A 19,672-nucleotide genomic window follows, 5' to 3' on the forward strand; every position below is an offset into this window, starting at 1 on the left:
CTGCACGTACGTGCAGGACGTCAGACTCACAGAAGCAGAAGCCTGCGCGACCACATTGGTGATCTGCAAGGGCCGACTTCTACATGGAATGTTGCTAGTGGAATAGCAACATTCCATGTAGAATCTCAAATAGTTGTAACAGTGGAGGAGTGGCCTAGTGGTTAGGGTGGTGGTCTTTGGTCCTGAGGAACTGAGTTCAATTCCCACTTCAGGCACAGGCAGCTCCTTGTGACTCTGGGCAAGTCACTTAACCTTCCATTCCCCCATGTAAGCCGCATTGAGCCTGCCATGAGTGGGAAAGCGCAGGGTACAAATGTAACAAAAATAAAATAGATACTATTGGAGATTCTACATGGAATGTTGCTACTATTGGACATTCTACATGGAATGTTGGTATTCCACTAGCAACATTCCATGTAGAAGGCTGCGCAGGCTTCTGTTTCTGTGAGTCTGACGTCCTGCACGTACGTGCAGGACGTCAGACTCACAGAAGCAGAAGCCTGCGCGACCACATTGGTGATCTGCAAGGGCCGACTTCTACATGGAATGTTGCTAGTGGAATAGCAACATTCCATGTAGAATCTCAAATAGTTGTAACAGTGGAGGAGTGGCCTAGTGGTTAGGGTGGTGGACTTTGGTCCTGGGGAACTGGGTTCGATTCCCACTTCAGTCACAGGCAGCTCCTTGTGACTCTGGGCAAGTCACTTAACCCTCTATTGCCCCATGTAAGCCGCATTGAGCCTGCCATGAGTGGGAAAGCGCGGGGTACAAATGTAACAAAAATAAAATGATCACAGTGGCTAGATAATTGACAGCTGCGCTAGGGTGATAGGTCCAGTGGGTTCAGCTGAAAGGAGACCAAAAGACTATAATTTAGCTTTCTTCTGCATGATGCCAGTCTGCTCTGCTGGTGTGTGAGAAATAGCCTTACAACGTCAGCAAATGAAATTCCACATCTATGCTAAATTATTGATGAACTGGTTAAATAGCTTATCCTATGGGACGGCATGAATTGACTCCTCTCTCCTTTGTATTCTATAGAAAAGCCACTGTTCACACGTGACGCATCACAGCTGAAGGGGAATTTTCTCAGCACGACACTTAAGAAGAGCAGTATGGGCTTTGGATTTACTATCATCGGTGGGGACGAACCCGATGAATTCCTGCAGGTGAAGAGCGTAATCCCTGAAGGACCCGCAGCGCAGGATGGCAAAATGGAAACAGGTAATTCAGCCGCTGAGGATGAACAGGTCATGCATAGCTGCCGCAATCCCATCGCCTGCAAATTATTGAAGGTGAAAAATCGCTTGCAGTTTTCAGTCACAAAAGGGATCTTTTACTAACGTGCGCCCTAACAGCAGAAATATCATTTTGTGATTCATTTCATTCACTATACCCCCTTTCCTAGTAATATAAAAGTCAATTTACAATACTATAAACTAGAAAATAAAGGGGTCATAAAACAGGAGAGAAGGAAGAAGGTGGCACACACACACACACACAGGTTCACTGCACAAACACAAACAAGTAAACTCCAGATTAAGCGCACAATCATACGTAGATGGGAATTGGTTAAACCCTTGTGACCATCAAGCCCCCAGCCTGTCTCCGAATGCCTCTGTAAATAAAATAAGTTTGCATCAAGGACAAAGGCCTGCATGCTAGTTGTTGGGTACGTACCCGACATGTTCTCTGGAGTTTATGTATATTCTGGGTGTCGTCGTCGATAATACACTGAAACCTTCTGCTCAGTGTGCTGTTGCGGCTAGGAAAGCGAATAGAATGTTGGGTATGGAAAACAGATGTGAGTATGTTATAATGCCGTTGTATCGCTCCATGGTGCGACCGCACCTTGGATATTGTGTTCAAATCTGGTTGCCGCATCTCAAGAAAGATATAGTAGAACTGGAAAAGGTGCAGCGAAGGGCGACTAAAATGATAGCGGGGATGGGACGACTTCCCTATGAAGAAAGACTAAGGAGGCTAGGGCTATACAGCTTGGAGAAGAGACGGCTGAGGGGAGACATGATAGAGGTATATAAAATAATGAGTGGAGTGGAACAGGTGGATGTGAAGCGTCTGTTCACACTTTCCAAAAATACTAGGACTAGGCGGCATGCGATGAAACTACAGTGTAGTAAATTTAAAACAAATCGGAGAAAATGTTTCTTCAGCCAACGCATAATTAAACTCTGGAATGCGTTGCCAGAGAACGTGGTGAAGGCGGTTAGCTTAGCAGAGTTTAAAAAGGGGTTAGACGGTTTCCTAAAGGACAAGTCCATAAATCGCTACTAAATGGACTTGGGAAAAATCCACAATTCCAGGAATAACATGTATAGAATGTTTGTATGTGGGGAAGCTAGCCAGGTGCCCTTGGCCTGGATTGGCCGCTGTCGTGGACAGGATGCTGGGCTCGATGGACCCTTGGTCTTTCCCAGTGTGGCATTACTTACGTACTTATTATCGCGCGTAGACCCTGATCACAGCACGGCTGTTATTGAGGAGGAGCTAAGTGCACAAATTAAAACGCATGTTAAGTACTGCACTCTCACCGCATTATGCAGTCTATGCCCATTCTCAACCCATGACCCGCCTGCTCCTGCCCCCAACACAATATGTAGTTAATGCATGCACAAATCATCATGCCAGTGCAGCAGCTTTTAGCGTGCTTCTGCGGTAGTGGTTAACGCGCCTTAATTCGTGCACGGACAGCTTAATACACTTTAGTAAAAGACCCCCGAACACTTGAGAGTCACACCCTCTTCCTTCAGGTGAACACTGCTAAAACTAACCACTGTTACTTTAAACGTATCAGTTCTGTTGTACTGTTTAGATTTTAAGTTAAACTGTTAGCAGACTGGTAGGCTTATGTTTGATACTCAGCATTTTCAAATACCTGAGTTTAGTAAAGTTTCAGGTCACTTTAGGGTTGAATAACTGCCAAAAAGTAGCTTTAAAAAGTAGCTCTGAGCTTTATATCATACTTATAAAGACTTTTGGAAAACAGACGCTAGGGTTTGTGTGGGGGGGAGAGAGCATAAAGGTTGGATGGCTTATTCTTATACTGGATTGAAATGAGCATATTTTTATTTTATTTATTTATTAGGATTTATTTACCGCCTTACACAAGGTGGTGTACAGCAAGAATAAGTCAAAAATAAGCAATAGACAATTACAGCAGTAAAAATATTCAAACAACAATACAAAGTATTGCATAGTATACTACTACTACTACTATTTAGCATTTCTATAGCGCTACAAGGCATACGCAGCGCTGTACAAACATAGAAGAAAGACAGTCCCTGCTCAAAGAGCTTACAATCTAATAGACAAAAAATAAATAAAGTAAGCAAATCAAATCAATTAATGTGAACGGGAAGGAAGAGAGGAGGGTAGGTGGAGGCGAGTGGTTGCAAGTGGTTACGAGTCAAAAGCAATGTTAAAGAGGTGGGTTTTCAGTCTAGATTTAAAGGTGGCCAAGGATGGGGCAAGACGTAGGGGCTCAGGAAGTTTATTCCAGGCGTAGGGTGCAGCGAGACAGAAGGCGCGAAGTCTGGAGTTGGCAGTAGTGGAGAAGGGAACAGATAAGAAGGATTTATCCATGGAGCGGAGTGCACGGGAAGGGGTGTAGGGAAGGACGAGTGTGGAGAGATACTGGGGAGCAGCAGAGTGAATACATTTATAGGTTAGTAGAAGAAGTTTGAACAGGATGCGAAAACGGATAGGGAGCCAGTGAAGGGTCTTGAGGAGAGGGGTAGTATGAGTAAGCGACCCTGGCGGAAGATGAGACGGGCAGCAGAGTTTTGAACCGACTGGAGAGGGGAGAGGTGACTAAGTGGGAGGCCAGCAAGAAGTAGATTGCAGTAGTCTAAACGAGAGGTGACAAGGGTGTGGATGAGGGTTTTGGTAGAGTGCTCGGAAAGAAAGGGGCGGATTTTACGGATGTTGTAAAGAAAGAAACGACAGGTCTTGGCGGTCTGCTGGATATGAGCAGAGAAGGAGAGAGAAGAGTCAAAGATGACCCCAAGGTTTCAAGCTGAGGAGACGGGGAGAATGAGAGAGCCATCAACAGAAATAGAAAACGGGGGGAGCGGGGAGGTGGGTTTGGGGGGGAAAATGAGAAGCTCGGTTTTGGTCATATTTAATTTCAGGTGGCGTTGAGACATCCAGGCAGCAATGTCAGACAAGCATGCTGAAACTTTGGTTTGGATGCAAGGTGAGATATCAGGGGTAGAAAGGTAGATTTGGGAGTCATCAGCATAGAGGTGGTAGGAAAAGCCATGGGATGAGATTAATGAACCAAGGGAAGAAGTGTAGATAGAAAAGAGGAGGGGACCAAGAACAGAACCCTGAGGTACGCCGACAGGCAGAGGGATAGAAGTAGAAGAGGATCCACCAGAGTGAACACTAAAGGTGCGGAGGGAGAGGTAGGAAGAGAACCAGGAAAGGACAGAGCCCTGGAATCCAAGTGAGGACAAGGTATCGAGAAGTATGCTGTGATCGACAGTGTCAAAAGCAGCGGAAAGATCAAGAAGAATGAGGATGGAATATTGACCTCTGGATTTAGCCAGTAATAGGTCATTGGAGACTTTAGTAAGCGCAGTTTCGGTTGAGTGGAGAGGGCGAAAACCAGATTGTAATGGGTCAAGAATAGCATGTGAGGAGAGAAAATCAAGGCAGCGGCGGTGAACAGCACGCTCAAGTAATTTGGAGAGAAAAGGAAGGAGGGAGATGGGTCGGTAATTAGAGGGACAAGTAGGGTCAAGTGAAGGCTTCTTAAGGAGAGGTGTGACCACAGCATGTTTAAAGGCAGCAGGGACAGTCGCAGTGGAAAGTGAGAGGTTGAGAATGTGACAGATAAAAGGAATAAGAGTAGGAGAGATGGCATTAAGAAGGTGGGTGGGAATGGGATCAGAGGAACAGGTGGTACATTTTGAGGAAGAAAGGAGAAGTGTAGTTTCCTCAATAGTAACTTCAGGAAAGAAGGAAAGGGAATGAGGGGAAGGAGAGAGAGGGGAACGGACTAGTGGAGGGAGAGCTGGTGAGGTAGAGAAAGCAAGGTTTATCTTTTGAACCTTGTTGTGAAAGAATTCAGCAAGGGTCTGAGGAGATAATGAAGGGGGAGTTGGGGGAGGGGGCACCTTGAGGAGAGAGTTCAATGTGGTGAAGAGAAGTCGAGGATTAGAGCCAAGAGAGTTGGTCAGTTGGATATAATAATCCTGTTTGGCACGTAAAAGAGCAGATTGGAAGGAGGTCAGCATGAACTTAAAGTGTAAGAAATCAGCAAGGGCCCGAGATTTCCGCCAGAGGCGTTCGGCGGAGCGGGTACAGGAACGTAGGTAGCGGATATTAGAAGTCAGCCAGGGTTGGGGTTTTGTACGCCTTACAGGGCGGGTCATCAAAGGTGCAAGAGTGTCTAAGGCAGAGGATAGAGTATTGTTGTACTACATTATAATGCCAACACAATATACAATAAAACATTTAAGCAAAGATGGAACATATAAATAGATAAACTAGAGTAACAGGAGTAAGAAAATAAGGGACTAGTTAATGACAGTTGCAAATGAGGTCAGATAGGTATTTGAACATTATCTTGGCTAGGGTAGGAGTGGATAAACAAGTCCTGCTATTTTATTTATTTATTTGTTACATTTGTATCCCACATTTTCCCACCTATTTGCAGGCTCAATGTGGCTTACATAGTACCGTAATGGCATTCGCCAAGTCCGGTAAAGAAACAAATACAAGGTGATATTGTGGTCGAATAAAGGTACCTGTGTTTCAGGTACAATGGGGATTGAGGAGAGGAAAGGTTATATAATATCCATTACGAGCTTTGGTTTTGCTGTGTTGCAGAGTGTAGGTATTTATGTTGGGTCGGTGGGGTGTGCCTTTTTGAGCAGGTTGGTTTTTAGTGATTTCCTGAAGTTAAGGTGGTCGTCGTAGATTGTTGTCACAGCTTTTGGCAATGCGTTCCATGGTTTGGTGCTTATATAGGAAAAGCTGAATGCATAGCTTGCTTTGTATTTAAGTCCTTTGCAGTTTGGGTAGTGAAGGTTTAGGTATGTTCGAGATGATCTGGTTATGTTTCTGACTGGTAGGACTTGGCTGTGGATAATTTTGTGGACTAGGGTGCAGATTTTGAAGGTAATACGTTCTTTGATTGGAAGCCAGTGCAGCTTTTCTTGGAGTGGTTTGGCACTTTCGAATTGCGATTTACCAAATATCAGCCTGGCTGCTGTGTTTTGAGCGGTCTGGAATTTCTTAGTAAGTTGTTCTTTGCATCCCGCGTAGATTCCGTTGCAGTAGTCTGCATGGCTTAGTACCATTGATTGTATTAGGTTACGAAATATTTCCCTCAGGAAGAAAAGTTTTACGCGTTGAAGTGTCCACATTGCGTGGAACATTTTCTTTGTTGTGGAGTTCACTTGGCTCTCGAGTGTGAGGTTGCAGTCGATTATAACGCCGAGTATTTTCAGGCTGTCTGAGATAGGGAGGGTGTGTTCTGGGGTGATTAAGGTTGTGGGTTTGTACGTATTGTATTGTGTTGAGATGAGATGAGAGGATGAGGCAGTGATTTTTCAGTGTTCAATTTCAATTGAAAAGAGTTTGCCTATGTGCAGCCTGTGTCATTTACTTCTTCCGTTAAAGGCCTGGTTAAAGAGCCAAGCTTTCACCTGCTTCCTGAAGTAGAGATAGTCTTGTGTTAAGTGAAACCTTTCAGGGAGTGCATTCCAGAGCGTGGGGGCTACTCCAGAGAAGGCTCGCTTGTGAGTATCACATCCTGTAATTTCTTTTGGAGTGGGTGTAGTTAGGGATACTCCTTGGAAGGACCTTAGTGACCTTGAAGGTGTGTAGAGAGAGATCCTGTTCTTCAAGTATGCTGGATCATTTCCTTCAAGGGCCTTGAAGGTCAGACATAAGAGTTTTAAATTTGGCTCTGTATTGTATTTATGCAAAAATGGTATAATGTGGTCATGTCGCTTACAACCTTCTATTAGTCTTGCTGCAGCATTCTGAATTGGTTGGAGCTGGTGCAAACCCTTTGTAGTCAGACCTGTGTGGAGTGTATTAAAATAATCCTTGTATGAGGATAAATTTTCTGCAATATGCTTACAAAGTTAATATGAAGCTTCTTGGTATCCAGTATAGATTCCGTGTGTATTTAGTAAAGCTTGTTCACATCTATCTTTTTCAAATAATTTAGCTTTTTAATCACTTTAAATATACTTTAATAGACTTCCCAGTGACCTCAGTGATGATCACCGCCAACAATATAAAATTTTTTACCACCAACAATATAAAATACATCGCCAAAAAATTTTTTATATTGTTGGCGGTGAACATCACTGAGGTCACTGGGAAGTCTATTAAAGTATATTTAAAGTGATTAAAAAGCTAAATTATTTGAATAAGATAGATGTGAACAAGCTTTACTAAATACACACGGAATCTATGCTGGATACCAGGAAGCTTCATATTAGATATTCATATGGTTCCAGATTGAATATTGTTAGTTTGCCTCAAATTTAGTATTGTACTTACAAAGTTATGCACATACTTTAAGCACGCATTAAAAAAAAATTCCTAATTTTCAAACTCAAGGCCATAAAGAGGGTAATTTTATAACAGGGAGTCTGATTTAAGAGGACAAGTAGGTATGTACTGAGGCCCTCTTTACATAGAAGTAGCTGTACCACTTGTCTTTAAAGTGATGCCAATCCCGTAGTAGCTTCAACTCAGACAAGAAAATTCGGCATGAGATCTGTGAGCCATCATGCATTGTTAGCAGGGCTGCCGAGAGGGGGGGGGCAGGGGGGACAAAATTCCAGGGGCCCGGGCCTCCAAGGGGGGCCCGGCACTGGGATCTCTCTCCTCCTGCTCCCAGGCTGCCGGCACTGCAGTCCCCGGTCTCACCTGCCTGCCCTCGGCTCCGTTGACAGCCCCCATCCATCCGCCACTGTGAGGCCCTCTCTCACTGTGCCCCGTCCTCGCAGAAACAGGAAGTTACATCAGACGAGGGCGGGACACAGTGAGGGCGATCTGCTGCTTTCACACGGAGGTGAAGCGCTTGCCGATTTGAATGCAGGGGGCCTTGTCATGGTGACGGAAGGAGGGGGGGGCTGTCAACGGGGCTGGGGCTGGGCAGGTGGAGATTGGGGAGTGCGGCGCCGGCAGCCTGAGAGCAAGAGGGGGTGTCGACAGTGGTAGGGATTGGGGGCATGGGGGCGGCCTTGCCCCGGGCCCGGCTCAGTCTCTCGGCGGCCCTGATTGTTAGGCCCTGTGGCAGCTCCCTTTAGCGAGCGGTAAGCCCGCATTGGAAAAGGGCCCCTAACTCGCTGAAAACTTTAAGTTATGCACATATCACTGAAATTTAGACACACACACTTATACTAGCTCTGTTGCAGGCCCCTAATTATAGACGCATAGTTATAAATGACTTCTTATATGTGTAAGTACCACCCATTAAGTAACACACAGATGAGCCTGCCCTGCCCTGCCTGCTTTTTTTGTGATTAGCAACAGGTACTGTTTTTTTTTTCCTGTCATAACACAACATTTATGCTGCTTTTGATACCATTAATCATCAGATCTTGTTGGGATTGTTGGTACAGTGTTGAAATAGTTCTATCCATTTTTATCAGCCAGAGAATTCTTTTATGGCTGTTCAAACAGAAGTTTCCACTAGAGAATGACACGGGGACGGGGAACCGCAGTAACCGCAGGGATGGGGATGGGGACAGAGCTCATGGGGATGGGGTGGGTACGGGGACAGAGCCCACGGGGACAGGGGACAAACTTTGTCCCCATGTCATTTTCTACTTTGAAGCCTGTTAATGAACTGGACTGTTATTTATGTTTAAGTGATGCCTACAAAGATATTTTGATTTTTTGGAAAAAATAAGCAAACATACTGGCCACAACTAGCAAAATTTGCATGGGAGATCCTGTACATCCTGCTACCAGCACATCTTCTAAGAAGACAACTTCTATTCCAGGAAGGACTGTGGAAGACAGGAGAGCTAGATTGAATCCTGAGATTGTTGATGATTTCTTATTTATCCACAGATTTAAAAAAACATAACAGTGCTTTATAGGGCATATTTTTCCCCTCTAGGGCATATAGAACGGGTTGTATTTTATACCCCTGGACATTTTAACAGTGTGAATTAAGATTCCTTAGTGTAGTAGAGGTTGGGGTTGGAAGGGTAGAGGGTGGTGGTGGGAAGGAGGGTTATTATAGCTGCTCATTGTTATTATTGTTGTCTATTTGTAAGTTATACTGAAGAGTTATGCTAGCCCTTGCTCTCAGTAAAATACAGGCCAATGGCTCATAATAAGAGCTAGGCTTCTTAAAAAGAGAGCTAGCCTGTAAAAATCAGAGATCACCTTTGACACAGTTACATTTCACTGTGGCAAGTACTGAAATGAGGTAATTGAGAGCTGGCAGGGGTGGGGGCAATCTACTCTATAAACAATCCTGAGACTGGCACCTGCAAGACGTCATGAGCAAGAGTTGCTATGGTTATGTAGAGATAGTACTGGGTCAGCTGCACCCCGGGTGAGAACATCCAAAGGGGGGGGGCTAGGGAAAGTTTGGGGAAAATGCAAAGTCATCTAATAAGATGTGCTCTGAGCATACCTTGTTTATACTTAGAGCTTGATAGCATGTGAAGTCATTCTGATCAACTGATAAGAACCAGGAGCCCTGTTGAGACAGCTGGGGTCCATTGAAATGAACAGGGCCAAAATTGTATATAAGCAGCAGTTTGAGGAGTATTAGAAGAGACAAGAGGAGAAGACCAGAGAAGGAAGACTCCAGAAGGCTAGAGAGAGAGGACGTGCCATGATATGCTGCTCCATTATGTGAATGCTTGACTCACCTGTATTACCATTGGTAAGATTGTAATAAACTATCTTATTATATCTACTACATACTGGGTTCCTTTCTAATTACAAGGGTCTATACTGCCTTGACGGTGTAAGCCTGTCATGAGCAGATTCAGGGTTCAGGTAATTAAGTATCTAGAGGGGATTTGCAGTTCTCTCTAGGATAGTACAGAGAGCCCATGGCTTCCGCTGCGCAAATGGGTGAGGCAGATCCTAAATATAAACAATACACAACAGTTGCACAGCATATTGTTCCTTTTTATATTTTAATAAAAAGATTTAAATATAAAATCATAAGTGTTCGAAGCTTCTGAAGATGAGGACAGAGCCTACAGGGACGGGGATGGTGTGGGGATAGAGACAGAATCCACGGGGATGGGGCGGGGACGGAGACAAACTTTGTCCCCGTGTCATTCTCTAATTTCCACAAGGTTCTGCTTTATCTGCTGCCTTGTTTAATAAGTTTTTGCAAACGTTATGCACATTGCTTAATGGCCAAGGCTTGCAGTATTGAATTTATGCTGACGACATCCAGTTCTTTTTTTAGAATTGAGAATTTAATAGAATCCAATTTAAAGCTTCTAAGTGTCTGCTTAAGAACTATCAACCGTTAGTTGAAAACTAACCATTTGAAATTGAATATTTCTTAAACACAGGTATTTATATTATCAGGCTATCCAGTCCCTAATTTACCGAGTCAGTTTTGTAAAGATGGATTAAACATCTCCATTGTAGATCAGTTGTGTTCATTGGATGTCATATTTGACTCAGCTTTCGCTATGAAACCTCAGATTTAAAAAAAATTGTTGGGATAATTTTTGGGAAACTGAAAATGATTAGGCACCTTAAAGATTTTTTGTCAACATATAATTTTTGGATGGTAGTTCAAAGCCTAATCATGCCTCATTTTGACTATTGTAATAGTATTTTGTCAGGAGCTTCTAAAAATGCAATGAAATCTTTGTAATTAACTCAGAATGCTACTGCTCGTGTCTTATTTGGATTGTCAAGGTATGATAATGTCTCTCCAGTACTGGTAGAATTCCGTATAAAATGCTGTTACTATTACTTTAAGCACTAAATCATAATGTACCTATTTCTATATCACATACCCTTCATTTATATCAACCTCATACACTGAGATCTGCTTCAAACAATTTACTTAACGTTCCATCATTTCATTGTGCCCATTTAGAAGGGTATAGATCTACCAAGTATTCTATTGCAGGGCCTAAATTATGAAATGCTCTACCTTCTCTCAATGGCATAGCCAAGGGTGGGCCTGGGTGGGCCCAGGCCCAACCACTTTGGGCTCAGGCCCACCCAGTAGCAGCACACCTATGTTGTGGCTGGCAGGGATTCCCAAGCCCCACCAGCTGAAAGCGCCCAACATGTCCCTCCTGCCTACCTTGTAAATAGCAGATCTTAGCATCAGTTTGAGGCAAGTGATGCCAGCTGCCATTTTGAAGAGTGCTGGCTGCTCGAGGAGGAGGAGGAACTCTTTAGCTGGCAGGGTTTGGGGATCCCCGCCAGCTCAAGTATTTAATATTTGGGGTTTGTGGACAGGGAGGGGTGGAGAGAGGAGCAACCGGAGGGGGGCTGGGGGGAAGTAAATTCCATGCCCACCCACCTTGGGCTCAGGCCCACCCAAAATTAGCCATCTGGCTAGGCCCTGCTTCTCTGTTAAGATCAATGAAGCCCTTGGATGTATTTAGGAGTCCAAAAACTGTTTTGTTCCAAAAGGCCTATCATGTGTCAGATCCTCTGGTATAATGAACATATTTGACTTGAGGATGTTTTAGTTCTAATGCTTTGATGTGATTGACATTTTGTGAGACGTTTGCATTCCAAACTATGAAGATTGTTTTATTATTTGTTCTGTTTGATGGAAAATTCTGTATGTTACTTCAGTCCACAAAGCAAGGAGTAGGAAAGGTTGGCTCCTCCAAAAAACCGGAGTAGACGTATGTCAAAAATCAAACCTTTATTCCAAAGAAAAACTGTGACAAACTGGACTCAACACAGCTGTGTTTCGGCGCTAAAGTGCGCCTTCATCAGGAGTCTTATAGTGTATAGCTGATTGTGTATATTCGATTATCTGTTATATGATGCTGTTATATAGCCTGAGATATGGGTATTATCCAATGTCTCTGCCAAAGAGATCTCCGTGGTGTGCAAATCACCAGGGCCGTGCCGACACGGTAAGCGAGGTAAGTATGGCAGGAGGGCGCCATCCTCTGGGGGGTGCCCCGCCGCACCATGCTTACCTCGCCCTCTTCTCCCCAGATCCTTGTCCTTTTCTTTTTGTTTAAATTTACCTCTCCGGCGCGTGGCAGCGTAGCGTTAGTGAGGAGGCGGCGCTCCCCCGCCCCGACGTGTCAGTCTCTTCCCTTCGCTCGGTTCCGCCTTATTCTGACGTCAGAAATGACGTCAGAAGAAGGCGGGACACTGAGCGAAAGGAAGAAGACACGTCGGGGCGGGGGAGCGCCGTCTCCTTCTCACTAACGCTACGCTGCTGCGCGCCGGAGAGGTAAATTTAAACAAAAAGGAAAAGGATCTGGGGAGAAGAGGGCGGGTAGTGTAGCGATCGTTTTCGGGGAGGGGGCGCGCCGGCGGGGCCAACTGCAGGGGGGGCGCCGGAGACCCTAGGCACGGCCCTGCAAATCACTCCAGTAAATCACTTCACTGTGTTGAGTCGAGTTTGTCACTGTTTTCCTTTGGAATAAAGGTTTGATTTTTAACATACGTCTACTCCGGTTTTTTGGAGGAGTACTTCCTTGCGTAGGATTTTAGCGTACCTCCACCTTTTCGGTGGTACTTCCCTTTTTGTTACTTCAGTCCTCCACCCAGAATTATCGATGGTGAGATTATAAATGGTTTTAATAAATAAATAATAATAAATAGGATCCGGCCAATGGGAAGACACTGGAGGCAGAAAACTGGAAGGCAACTCTTGCCATAGGCAGGGAGGAGGTGATGCGGAGGAAGTTTCTGTACTGTAGGTGTACAACTTGTGTATTGGTGGGTGACAGAAGAGACATGAACCCACTCCAAAAATTGTCCCAATACAATCCTGTAGAAACACAATTCCAGCAGCTGCAGTATCCACACCAGGGGCGTAGCCAGTATGGGGCCACGGGGGCCTGGGCCCCCGTAGATTTGCCCCTGGACCCCCTGCCCATGACCCGACGACCCCCCCCCTCCCGCCGCCGCCTACCTTTGCTGGCGGGGGACCCCAACCCCCGCCAGCCAAGCCGAAGTCCTCTTCTTCCCAATCCCGCAGGACGTCAGACTAGAATGAAGCCTTGCAAGGGATTGGGAAGAAGAGGACCTCGGCTCGACTGGCGGGGGTTGGGGTCCCCCGCCAGCAAAGGTAGGCGGCGGCGGGGTCAAAGTTGGTGCGGGGTTAGCAATGGCGGGGGGGTTAGCAATGGCGACGGAGGGTTCAGCAATGGCAGCGGGGGCTAAAATGTGCCCCCTCACCTCGGGCTCTGGACCCCCCTCCCGCCAAAGTCTGGCTACGCCCCTGATCCACACACTGATGTATTGTAGCATAGTGATTAAGGAATTGCACCTTTCAATCTGGCCTCTCTTGTCATCTTCTCAGAGGTGCTGTGTTGCCCAGGTCCAGGCTGCAGATTTTCAGGCAGTCCTGGTTTTTGAACTTACATCCCAAAGCAGTGTGGGATTTGTAGTGATGGAGTTGTCAAATTTTTCCTTCCTATTGGTAACTGTATTTCTCTCCTTTTAATAATTGTTTGTTTTTATTCATGTAAACTGCCTAGATAGTTCTGTTATAAGTGATATATGAAATAAATCTGAAACTTGAAGGAGAATTACTGTGAAAAAGCTAGCAAAAATGAACACTTTTAAAACCTGTGCCTGTCTTTGAGCTGGTGTAAAGCCCAAGAGGGAACTTTTCCTCGTAAATGTGTGTTCTCTTTGTAAAATGGGAAATGCACTTGTAGATTTTTGTCCCATTATGGCACCCAAACCACCCTCCCTCCAACCACCACCACCCCTTCAAATCTTTGCATGGATCTCCACGAGTAAATAGCTTTCTGAAATCACCAGAAAGAATACCAATACAATACACAAGTTGTACACCTACAGTACAGAAACGTCCTCCGCATCACCTCCTCCCTGCCTATGGCAAGAGTTGCCTTCCAGTTTTCTGCCTCCAGTGTCTTCCCATTGGCCGGATCCTATTTATTATTATTTATTTATTAAAACCATTTACACACGTATGTTTGTTTATTTGGCACTTGATATACCATCTTTATATAGGTAAGGTCAAAGTGGTTTACAGTTTAAAAATGACCAAAGAGCAAAAGAAAGTAATTAAAAGTTATCGATAAGAAAAATCACAGGCACACAAGTAATACAGAGTGCATCAGGTACAAACACCAGCAAACAAACTGAGCCATGGGCCACCCAGCATCCTCCACGCTGGTATAGTTAAACCAGGGAAACATTGAAAGCGAGTCTGAAGAAGTGAGCTTTAAGCAGTGGTGTGCTGGAGCCGGCTCGCAAGAGCCGGTTGTTAAATTTTCTTCCGGCTTGCGAGCCGGTTGTTGAAAACAGCGAGCCGGCTCTGGTTCTCTTCCCTCCTCCCTTCCTCCGGATCCGGTCCCTCACCGCCTCACCGACCGCTTGTTCTTCGAATTCTTCTGGGCAGGCAGTCTTGCCTGCCTGCTTCCAGCGCTGACTGTCCCCCGCTGCCGGTTCGCGCTTTAAAAATGGCCGCCAAGACTTCCAGAGGCGGCCTGGCGAGACTTCTGCTGAAATCTCGGCGGCCATTTTGAAGCGCGAATCGGCAGCGGGGGCAGTCAGCACTGGAAGCAGGCAGGCAAGACTGCCTGCCCCGAAGAATTCGAAGAACAAGCGGTCGGTGAGGGACCAGATCAGGAGTGAGGGAGAATTCGCCAAACAACTCGGGAGGGGGTGGCAGGGGGAAAAAAGGGAGTCGCTGCTGGGCATGGGTGGATGGAGGGGGTCGCTGGGTATGGGTGCATGCAGGGCAGGGGAGAGGAGGGTCACTGCTGGACATGGGTGCATGCAGGGCAGGGAGAGGAAGGTCACTGCTGGACATGGGTGGATGGAGAACAGGGGAAAGGAGGGTCACTGCTGGACATGGGTACATGCAAGGCAGGGGAGAGGAGGGGAGAGAGAAGAAATGCTGGACATGGATGGAGGGGAGATAAGAGTGAGGAAGGAGATGAGATGAGGGGAAAGGGAGAAAAACTGCACATGGATGAAGAAAATAGGCAGAAGCTGAGGACCAGAAATGAAGAAGAAAGGAGGAAAGGAACAAAATAAATGGAAAGGAAGCCCTGGAAACGGAGTTAAGAGTACAGATAGCAGCAGAATCGGATACTGGACCAGCATAATCAGAAAAACAGTCACCAGACAACAAAGGTAGAAAAAAAATCATTTTATTTTCATTATAGTGTTTGGAATATGTTCACTTTGAGAATCAGGTGCTCAACATTAAAAGTTTATATTTATTTACGGCATTTTATCGCACATTAAACATGAATTAGATTGGAACCTGGGATCATTTAATTTTTTTTCCTGGCAGAATGCATTGCCACACCCCCCCAGGCTCTCTCCCCAGCCATAGCCAGCTCTGCAATTTGGAGGGGGCACAGAGGGGGACGGGGGGTGCAGAGGGGGACCGGGGGGTGCAGAGGGGGACCAGGGAGAGAGCCTGTTGTTAAACATTTACCAGCACACCACTGGCTTTAAGTAACAATTTGAACCCAGGGAAAGAAAGTTCAGAGCTAAGAGAAGGGGGAAGGTTGTTCCAAAGCTTAGGGGTCAGGAAAAAAGTGCTGTAGATCACATGGAATCATAGTGTGCAAACTTTGGGGAGGGAAGAACCAAACGGTGAGCATCAAGGGGAAGGAGGGAGTGGATGGGAGTATAAGGGATAATGACAGAAGAAAGATAAGAGGGGCAACCAGAGTGTAGAACCTTATGGATAAGAATCAGGATCTTGAACCAGGACTTGAAGGAAACAGGTAGACAGTGCAATTGGAGGAACAGGGCGGTGACATGATTAAACTTCTTGGCATAGAATAGAAGGTGAGCTACTGAGTTTTGGAGCATCTGAAAGAAACGCAACTGAATTTTGAGATTCCAGCATAAACAGAATTGCAATAGTCCAGTCGAGAAATGATGAAAGCGTGGAGAAGCATGTGCATGGATGAAAAGTCTAAAAACTTACTGATGGAGTGGAGATGGTGTAACCAAAAAAGCCCTTCTTTACAACTTGGGACAACTATATGCAACCTACATATGTAAATGTAACTATGTACACATGGAGGTACTTCTAAAATAACCTCCCTTACTGTCATGTTATTAAGACATGCTGTCCCATGCATGAGCACATTCTACAAAAGTTCAGCACTTATGGCCCAATTTAACAAAGCTGTGTTTATTTAGGCATAAAATGGGAGAGTGATTTTAATAAATGATGCTCACAAACTGTTTAATTATTTTGTTTATGAAAGGGAAAAAGACCAGAACGAAACAAATTAATAATCAGAGCTCAACTGGTTGCAATAAAAAAGGTAATAGATTTTCTGAGAGATTTGTTTTATTGCATTATAAAGCTATTCCATAGAGTTTTGGAGGTCAGAACACTTCGTTTTACCTCATACTCTTCTTATCCTTTGTATAATGAGGTGGTAATTTTACAATTGTATACCAGGGCCGCCAAGAGACAGAGCCGGGTCATGGGAAGGACCACCACCTCTCCCAGGCCCCCCCCCCCCCACTCAGGATGCAGTCGCAATTGCCGCCCTTCCTTCGCTCGTTTTTTTCGGGCCACTCCTGCATCCGTGTAGCCAGACTTGAAAGGTTGGAGGGGGGGTTCCAGAGCCAAAAGTGTGGGGTGACACATTTTACCACACCTACCTGCCCCCTTCGCAACTCCACATACCTTGGCTGGCGGGGGTCCCCAAGCCCCTCCAGCAGAAGCCTTCCTCCAGGATTGCTGCAATGCTTGCCCTGCTCAGTGCTTCCCATCACGTCACGCATGCTCAAGCATGCACAACATGAGGGGAAAAAGTGAGCAGGGCAGGCAATGTGGCGGAGAACAGTGCTGGAGGAAGGCTTCTGCTGCTGAGGCTTGGGGACCCCTGCCAGCCAAACCAGGGGCCCCCGAATCCAATTTGGAATCCTTTCTGCTCCTCCCCATCCTCTAAGGGGAGCCTGGCACCTGTCTTTCTCCTGCTTCTGTCGTTACCTGGATGATTGCGTTAACAAGATCACCCAGGGTCCCGTCAGGAGCAGAAGAGAGACAGACCCCGGTGCTGGGCCCCCCTTGGAGACTGGGCCCAGGGGAATCTTGCCCCCCCTTTTGGCAGCCCTGCTGTGTGCATATAAATAAACACCCACCCCCAGATTATATATATGGCGCCCAAATCTAGACGCACTTCCAAGATGCACACGCCACTTAATTGACTAGCAAGCTCTTAATTAGCAGCATTTGGATGCTAACAATCAATTATTGATGTTAATTAGTACCAGTTAGGATTTGTGCTTCCATCTGACTGTGCGCTATTCTATAATGCTGGGCACCTAAATCCAATGGGCGTTCATGGGCATTCCAAAAAGTTGCACACAACCTTATAGAATATTGGTTTTCTCTGCCCAACTTGGTCACCAGGTCTAAGCAGGTGTAAGTGTGGCACCCAGAGTTGGGCGAGGGAACCGGCCCTTTATAGAATAGTGCTTAGCTCCAGTCTTCTCTGGCGGCCATTTTTGAGTGTAGCTAATAGAATTCCACCCCCCCCCCCCCCCCCCCCCCCACCCAGAGGGCACCTGGTAGAACTTGTTCCATAAAGGAATGTAGGTGCCTACTTTCCTTTATAGAATGCTAGTGTAACGGCAGAAATACACACCTGTAATTTCAGCGTAAGCAGTTCTGACAGCTATAGAACTAAGTGCGGAAGATACGGGTGTAACTTATAGTCTTCTTGTAATTAGGTGTGTAAATGTGAGTCCTGGCCCAGAGTCAGCCTATGTGTATGTCTATCTGTAAAGTACATGCTATGTAATATACTCATATATTTACCGAATAGCGCTTAGGCAGAATTTTGGCATTTACATGCATATCTGCCATTATTCTAATAATTTATACACATAGGTATAGACTCTTTATATTATGCCTAAAAAATTCACGTGGAAAAAAAAGAGGCCTAGGCATGGTTTATAGAATACCTTGAGCGGCCGTCCATATGACTAGATTTAGTCGCAGGCATTTACGCCAAGTGGACCGGGTGTATTCTATAATAATGCGCATGACCCACCCATTCTACGCCTATGGCCATGCCCCCTTTTCAACTACGCGTCTTAGAGTTTACACACATCACGTTAGAGAATACGCTTAGAGATTTGTGTCCGTAAAATCTAATTAATGCCAATTATATCAATAATTGCTTGTTACTAGGCACTGCACTGATTGGCTTGTTAACTAATTAAGTTGCACGCACAACTTAAGTCGCTCTATATAGAATCCGGGGGATAGTCAGCAGATAAATATCAGTGCGTATTTTATAGAATTATCCTCTAAGAGACTCTTCCGTTGGCATGTTCGTGTCCATTGGGACCTTGTTTGAAGAGGGAAGACTCTGTGTTTTCTGGCCCTTGGCGTTATGATGTAAGATTTTAAAATACAGCTTGTGCATTCTGGCTCTGTGCCTCAGGTGCCTTTGCCTTTTCAAGTAGGAGCTGTTTTATTGCAGACCGTATGTGAGGCCGGGCAGGTCCTTATTAAAACCCCTTCCCGTGCACTCCGCTCCATGGATAAATCCTTCTTATCTGTTCCCTTCTCCACTACTGCCAACTCCAGACTTCGCGCCTTCTGTCTCGCTGCACCCTACGCCTGGAATAAACTTCCTGAGCTCCTACGTCTTGCCCCATCCTTGGCCACCTTTAAATCTAGACTGAAAGCCCACCTCTTTAACATTGCTTTTGACTCGTAACCACTCGCCTCCACCTACCCTCCTCTCCTCTTTCCTGTACACATTGATTTGATTTGCTTACTTTATTTTTTGTCTATTAGATTGTAAGCTCTTTGAGCAGGGACTGTCTTTCTTCTATGTTTGTGCAGCGCTGCGTATGCTTTGTAGCGCTATAGAAATGCTAAATAGTAGTAGTAGTAGTAGGATAGCTGCAAAGATTAAACCAGAAAAGCTAAAGAACGGCTAGTCCTGTTCTATGAGTATGTGATGGAAGATTCTCAGTACACAATGATCCCTCCAGACCTTTAACTTCACACATAAATTCTCACAGTGATAACTGTGTAGATTAAACCTCAAGGTGAGGACCAGGGAAAATAAGTTGTGGGCTGGGCCGACGTATTTCATTTTGAAATTTGCGGCGAAGTCCATGGCTGTAAAGTACCCACAGTGTGAAATTGTTCCCATAAAATATTTCCTTCGCTTGCAGCAGTTCTGCAGTATTTTCTTCTGCCACAACTCCCTTCATCCCCCCCCCCCCCACCCCAGCAGAATCCTTTGTTCCCTATCTCATGCAATTTGAAATATGTTCATTAGAGTATTTATCTTTTTTTTTTTTTCATTTGTAGTGATAGCATTCTTTGCTCATTATTAAACAGAGTAGGAATGGCTCAACAATTAGGCAAGACTAGACGGTTGCCTAGGGTAGCAGCTTCTTGGGAATAGTACTACTACTACTTAACATTTCTAAAGCGCTACTAGGGTTACGCAGCGCTGTACAGTTTAAGAAAGAAGGACAGTCCCTGCTCAAG

General features: G+C 45.4%; 1 protein-coding gene across 1 annotated transcript in view; it reads left to right on the forward strand.

Annotated features, from left to right (window-relative positions):
• MAGI2 (membrane associated guanylate kinase, WW and PDZ domain containing 2) overlaps nt 1–19,672 on the forward strand; it is a 1,230,330-nt gene that overhangs the window by 891,615 nt on the left and 319,043 nt on the right. The window contains exon 9 of the mRNA XM_030216294.1: nt 1,042–1,224. Within this exon, the coding sequence (XP_030072154.1) occupies nt 1,042–1,224 (183 nt within the window). The remainder of the gene's footprint in view (nt 1–1,041; nt 1,225–19,672) is intronic.

The sequence above is a fragment of the Microcaecilia unicolor genome, chromosome 10 (genome assembly GCF_901765095.1).
Source record: "Microcaecilia unicolor chromosome 10, aMicUni1.1, whole genome shotgun sequence".
Classification (NCBI taxonomy): domain Eukaryota; kingdom Metazoa; phylum Chordata; class Amphibia; order Gymnophiona; family Siphonopidae; genus Microcaecilia; species Microcaecilia unicolor.